Genomic DNA, 6,655 nt, shown 5'->3' with positions numbered 1-6,655 from the left:
CCGAATATACTTCACGACAATTTTGAGTTTGTGCTTCTAGCACCTTAAACCCTTCTGGGATTTTCATATAAATATCATTATCAAGTGAACCATATAAATAGGCGGTAACTACATCCATTAGACGCATCTCCAATTTTTATGTGTTGCCAGACTTATTAGATAATGGAATGTAATTGCATCAACCACAGGAGAGTATGTTTCTTCATAATTAATTTTAGGCCTTTGGGTAAAACCTTGTGCAACAAGTCTTGCTTTATATCTCACAACTTCATTCTTCTCGTTTCTTTTGCGCACAAATATCCATTTGTGTCCCACTGGTCTTACTCCGTTTGGTGTACGGACTACAGGTCCAAAAACTTTTCGTTGAGTAAGAGAATTAAGCTCTTTGTTGATTCCATCTTTCCATTTTGACCAATGTTTTCTATTTCTACATTCATCTATAGATTTAGGTTCAAGATCCTCATTTTCTTCATAATCTCGCACGCAACATGATATGAAAAATTATCGTCGACATCTATCTTATTTCGGTTCCATCTTATTTTCGTCATGACATAATTTATTGAGATCTCTTCATTTTCATAATTTTCGGGTACCCAGGTTTCTTTTGTATGTCATTGGGCTCTTCTGGAGCTTCATTAATCTTTTCAAAAGATTTTGTTTTCTCTTTTGGACCATCAATTATATTTGCTCCCTTTTGTTTTCGAGGATTTTTATCTTTGGAGCCGGTTGTTCTTCCACGCTTCAGGCGTGCCTTTGATTCATTTGTAGTTGTATTTTTTCCTTCTGGGATATCAATTCTAACTGGAGCATTTACAGCTGGTAAATGAGACTTTGTTACTCTCTTAGGGTTAGTAAATGCATCTGGCAATTGATTTGCTATATTTTGTAAATGAATTATCTTTTTCACTTCAAGTTCACATTGACTTGAACGAGGATCTAAAACTGAAAGTGATAATTCATTCCAAGAGATTTTATTCTCCAGCTTCTTTATTTCTCCCCCTAATGTTGGAAAAACTGATTCATCAAAATGACAATCGTCAAATCTAACTGTAAATAAATCTCCAGTTGATGGTTCTAAATATTTTATGTGACATCCCCAAAATCACGGCCAGAAAAGACCGATTTTCATTTATGCTTTTAAATAATTTCAGAGTAAATCCTTTTGATTTGAAAGAGTTGCGGAATTTGTTCCCAAAACAAAACATGATAAAATAATATTTATCAAAGCATTTCATCAAGAGATGCATTTTCATTATATAATCAAAACTCGGGATGTCATGTTCCGATACAGACCATAAAGCATAAATGATAACATTACAAGTCATTCAACAAATATATACATATACAGACTTGTAAACAAAACAACTTGATGATTCAACCATCTTATGCCCTCGCGCCACTACCTGTAATACAATTAAAATTGAGTGGGTCAGGCTTGGGAGCCTGGTGAGCATATAGGGTTTTCAACGCACAATAAATAAATTATATTTAATTTCACCAACCAATCACTATCCCGATTACCCATTCTCGTTATCCTCACTTTACGTCCCTAAAATAACATCTATCTCAAGGGACCTAATCTAGGATTTTCATCGGGACGGACATCACTGCTAAGGGGTTTCCTCAACAATAGATATCCTAAAGGCAACCATGAGGGGGATAGAGTACATCTGTGAACACATCGTTCACAACACCTACAGGTTATGAACCTACTAGCGTTCCATTGGACTGTCTAGAAAGAGTCCGTGGTCGTTATCCATACTCCGCTGAATAACTAGATCAACAACAACAACAACATCGAGGCCTCTCATCTGCTTATTACACACCAACTATCTACCCATGTTCTACCCAACATATTAGTAGATAAAATATATACTTTCATACATAGTTTAAAACATGTATATCATTTTCATTCAATATATATTTCACATAACAGATGAGGCATACCCACGTAACACGTATTTCATAGAAAGCAATTCAGGTCTATGAGATGGAAGAGGGTGAACATACATTCACACACATAACAACAAATTCTATACATAACACGTATTTCGTATAAAATAATTCATAATCATGCGTTAGAAGAAAGTAACTACACACTCACACATATAAACAACAATATACTTAATACACTCGAACCATACTTGTATTATTATCGTGTTTATGAAAGGTAGTATACACTCACTTGATCAGAAGATGATCGGACAGCGCAACGACTTGCAGAAGTAGTAATCCTCAGCAGATCTGAAAGATCTTCACAAAAATCGAACTTCTCGCGGGCAGAGCTTCGGCTCGGGAACCGCACTTCTCGGGATCTTCGGGATCTCGGGACTTGCCTCGGGGCTCGAGTATGATACCAGGGCTTCGGGGTATTTCTGGCATGCAAAACGATGCAAAACGGGAGAGAGAAGAGAGAAAATTAGCAAAAGAGCCGGCTGCCCTCGCATCCTATTTATAGGAGGCTGGAGCCTCGGAGTACGCGGGGCGTACGCCTGTACGCGGGGCGTACAGGTCCGAAATCGTCATGGCGTTCGTCATCCGAAGTCCTCGAGTGCGAGTGTCAACATCCTCGGAGTACGCGGGGCGTACTTCGGATCGGACTGCTGACTCCCCTTCGGATAATGCCGGAATTAAAGATTAAAAATAAATACAAATTATTTAATAAACTTCGGAAATTCATATCTTCTTCATACGAACTCCGATTTCGACGTTCTTTATATCCACGCGAAGGTGAGACTACACTCTACAACTTTCGTTTAGACTCCGTCGGCTAATTTCGACTTTATTTTTATTATTTATTTTTAATAGGCCTTGACAGAAAAACTTCGTTTTAAATTCATAACTTCTTCGTTTGACGTCCGTTCTCGCCTAACTTTTTATCGCTTCGATACCAACAACGAGACCTTCGATCCTCGTTTAGAATATTTCGGCTAAAAACTGCTCGATCTCAAATCGAGTATTTCAGGCTGCATACCGCAAAGTCGAAACTTCGATAAATCATAACTTCCTCATACGAAGTCAGATTTGGGCGTTCTATATACATTCGGAAACCTCGTTTCAACTACTACAACATTATCCAAAGATATTAAGTTTATTTTACACTTAAATTTTGACGCTTATTTTTATTCTTAATTAATCAAACCACATAATTAAGCAATTAAGCACAAAATACATAATACTCAAATAATACACTCTTATTATTTCAAAACGGGTTACAAAGGTTAACCTAGACTATTACATTGCTAAAAATGACAAGTCCGGAAACACAGGCGTTACATTTTACTATAGATGGAGATTCGTATCCAACATAAAATCTCATTCTTCTTTGAGGACCCATTTTTGTGCGGTGACGTGGAAAAATGGGTACATAAATTGCACATCCAAACGTCCTTAGATGGGAAATATTTGGTACATGACCGTAAACCAGTTGAATAGGGGAGAACTTATGATAACTAGTTGGCTTGATGCATATAAGTGATGTTGCATGTAAAATTGCATGCCCCCATGTCGATGTAGGAACTAGGAAGTTTAGAATGCATTAGTAATGGTCTTGCAATTAATTGAAGGTGTTTTATTAACGACTCAGCTAAACCATTTTGTGTATGAACATATGCAACAGGATGTTCAATAGTTATCCCAATCGAAATGCAATAGTCATTAAAAGCTTGTGATATAAATTCTCCACCATTGTCAAATCTAATTTTCTTAATTGGGTAATCGGGAAAATGTGCCCTTAGGCGGATTATTTGTGCTAGTAATCTTGCGAAAGCGAGATTACGGCTAGATAACAAGCACACGTGTGACCATCTAGTTGACGCGTCAATTAAGACCATAAAATATCTAAATGGTCCACATGGTGGATGAATTGGTCCACATATATATCCCCTTGAATTCTTTCTAAAAAACTAGGACTTTCGTACCCAACTTTATTCAATTATGGACGGGAAATTAATTTTTCTTGAGAACATGCAACACAAGACAAGTCATTAGCTTGAAAAATCTTCTGGTTTTTCAAGGAATGACCACTTGAACTTTCAATTCTTTTGCGCATCATAATTGACCCGGGATGGCCCAACCGGTCATGCCAAACTTTGTAGATGTTATCATACCTTTTATTTTCAATAGCATGAGATTCAATAATTCTAATATTTGTATAATACAATTCGGAGGACAATACGAGTAATTTTTCCAAAAGACTTTTCTTACCTGATATCATTTTTGTAATATTGAGATACTCTTTATCACCATCATTGGTTGTTTCAACATGATATCCATTGGACCGAATATCCTTAAAACTTAATAAATTTCTTGGTGATTTTGATGAAAATAATGCATCTCCAATTGTAATTATTGTCCGTTGTGGTAATATGATATTCGCTCTTCTGGAGCCTTCAATCATTTTTGCACTACCCGTTATTGTATTAACATTTGCTTCTCCAATTGATAAGTAAACAAAATATTTTTCATTATTAAAAATGCTATGTGTTGTTGCACTGTCTGCAAGACATATATCTTCCTCATTTCTTTTGCGAATATCCATATTTCTCTTCAAAATAAATATATATAATAAAAATAATAAGAAATAAGAAATATTCAACTTAGAGAAATAAAGTCGTATATTATTATTTTGAGAAGAATCATCGAGATCTCTTCTCATGAAACGACTATGACATAAAAATCATAAAACACATTAAACAAAACTACATATTATTCTTGACCATGACAATGACTCTAAACAAACATAATGCAAAAATAAAATGATACTAGAAAACCAACAATTTCATGATATGGCATATCCATCTCCTTTTATGGGAAAAATTGGGTACTTCCATCACCATCCATAATACCGTTTGTCCCTTCTGTGTAGGCAAGATAATCGGCGATATCCAAATGTCTCATTTCTAGTTGATCTTCGGAAAAATAATTTTGAAAAAAATTTGTTTTCGCATTTTTTCCTTCTTTATATTTTAGATAAGCTTGATAAAGATCAACAAAATGCTTTGAAGTGCAACATGTACGCGACCAATGACCGGTCATTCCACATCGGTGACAAACATTTTCAACTTTCTTTTTGCCTTGACCACTTTTATCATTAGGATGTGGGTTTTTGTTATTTTCCCACTTATGGTGGTTACTTATATTATTATTATTGTTGGGACGATTATTATGACGGCCTCCACCACATCCACGACCTCGACCACGACCACGGCCACGACCACGGTTAGACCCACGGCCGTTATAATTAGATGATGTCGCATTCACTTTAGGGAATGGACTAGAACCGGTCGGATGTGATTGGTGATTTTTCATTAAGAGCTCATTATTTTGTTCAGCCACAAGAAGACATGAGATTAATTCACAATATTTTTTAAAACCTTTCTCACGATATTGCTGTTGCAGGAGCATGTTAGTGGCATGAAAAGTAGATAAGGTTTTCTCTAGCATGTCTTCATCAGTTATAGTCTCACCACATAGTTTTAGTTGGGAAGTAATTTTGAACATGGCTGAATTATACTCACTCACATATTTAAAATCTTGTAGCCAAAGGTGTAACAAATCAAAACGAGCTCTAGGAAGTATCACCATTTTTTGATGATCATACCTCTCTTTCAGATTATTCCAAAGATCAGCTGGATCTTTGCCAGTGAGGTATTCAGCTTTTAATCCTTCATCAAGATGGTGGCGAAGGAAAATCATCGCCTTAGCCTTTTCTTGGCTTGATGCTTCATTTAAAGGATTTACATCCTTTATGGTGTTTCCAAGATCCATAGCATCAAAATGGATTTCAGCATCAAGGATCCATGATAAATAATCTTTTCCGCTAATGTCAAGAGCCATAAACTCAAGTTTGCTAAGGTTTGCCATAGTGAAAGTACTAATCAAAATAAAGAGTTGTATATTAGATGATTGTTAGTTAAGAAGTATCATAAAATTACTTGTGAGCATTATAAAGCTTTTGAGCACTATACACATGAACTTTGAAAAAAAAAATTATATATATATACCTGACAACGACAAGAATGACAAGAAGTTGGAACTCTATGGTAGAGCCTCGTGCTGATAACGTATTATAAAATATGATCAAATAACAAGATAAATTATAAAGTAAAGAAAGAAATGAGAGTAGAGAGAACTTTTATTCCAATACTTTTGATGAAATCATCAAGTTTCTAATACATATGACTCACTATTTATACTATCCAAATAAGATGAAAGATGAGCTATAATATGAATGCATATTATGATGGTGTATTATTACATTCATAAAACACATTGAAATTGTTGTTACTAATGCTAAATAATGATGGAGAGTTATAGGAGAAATGGAGAATCAATGGTCATTCACAAACTAATATTTCATAACTTACAACAAATTATCGGTTAATAAATATATTTTTAATTCTAATAATAGTATTAAAGTGAATGTTTTTTTAATTGTTTAGTAGTCTTTTAGAATTGCTAACTTTAGATTCATCAATAATTGATAATTAAAATGTGTTTGACAAATAACAGATAATGATTAAAAAGGATATATAAACAAAATAAAAGTAATTAAAAACAATAAAATAAAAATTAATAAAATAATGGGCTGTTTGGCAGGATCTGAATTTTTAAGAGGTCTGAATTTCTAAGAGAGTCTGAACTTTTAAGATCT

The 6,655-nt window shown here is 34.7% G+C and overlaps 1 protein-coding gene across 1 annotated transcript; it reads right to left on the bottom strand.

Annotated features, from left to right (window-relative positions):
* Window positions 1–4,806: 4,806 nt before the first annotated feature.
* Window positions 4,807–5,865, bottom strand: LOC128127811 (uncharacterized). Its single transcript, XM_052766509.1, has one exon. The coding sequence runs from the start codon at window positions 5,863–5,865 to the stop codon at window positions 4,807–4,809; it is 1,059 nt and encodes a 352-aa protein (XP_052622469.1).
* Window positions 5,866–6,655: the final 790 nt, after the last annotated feature.

The sequence above is a fragment of the Lactuca sativa genome, chromosome 8 (assembly GCF_002870075.4).
Source record: "Lactuca sativa cultivar Salinas chromosome 8, Lsat_Salinas_v11, whole genome shotgun sequence".
NCBI lineage: Eukaryota > Viridiplantae > Streptophyta > Magnoliopsida > Asterales > Asteraceae > Lactuca > Lactuca sativa.
This window is presented reverse-complemented; position numbering and strand designations above follow the sequence as displayed.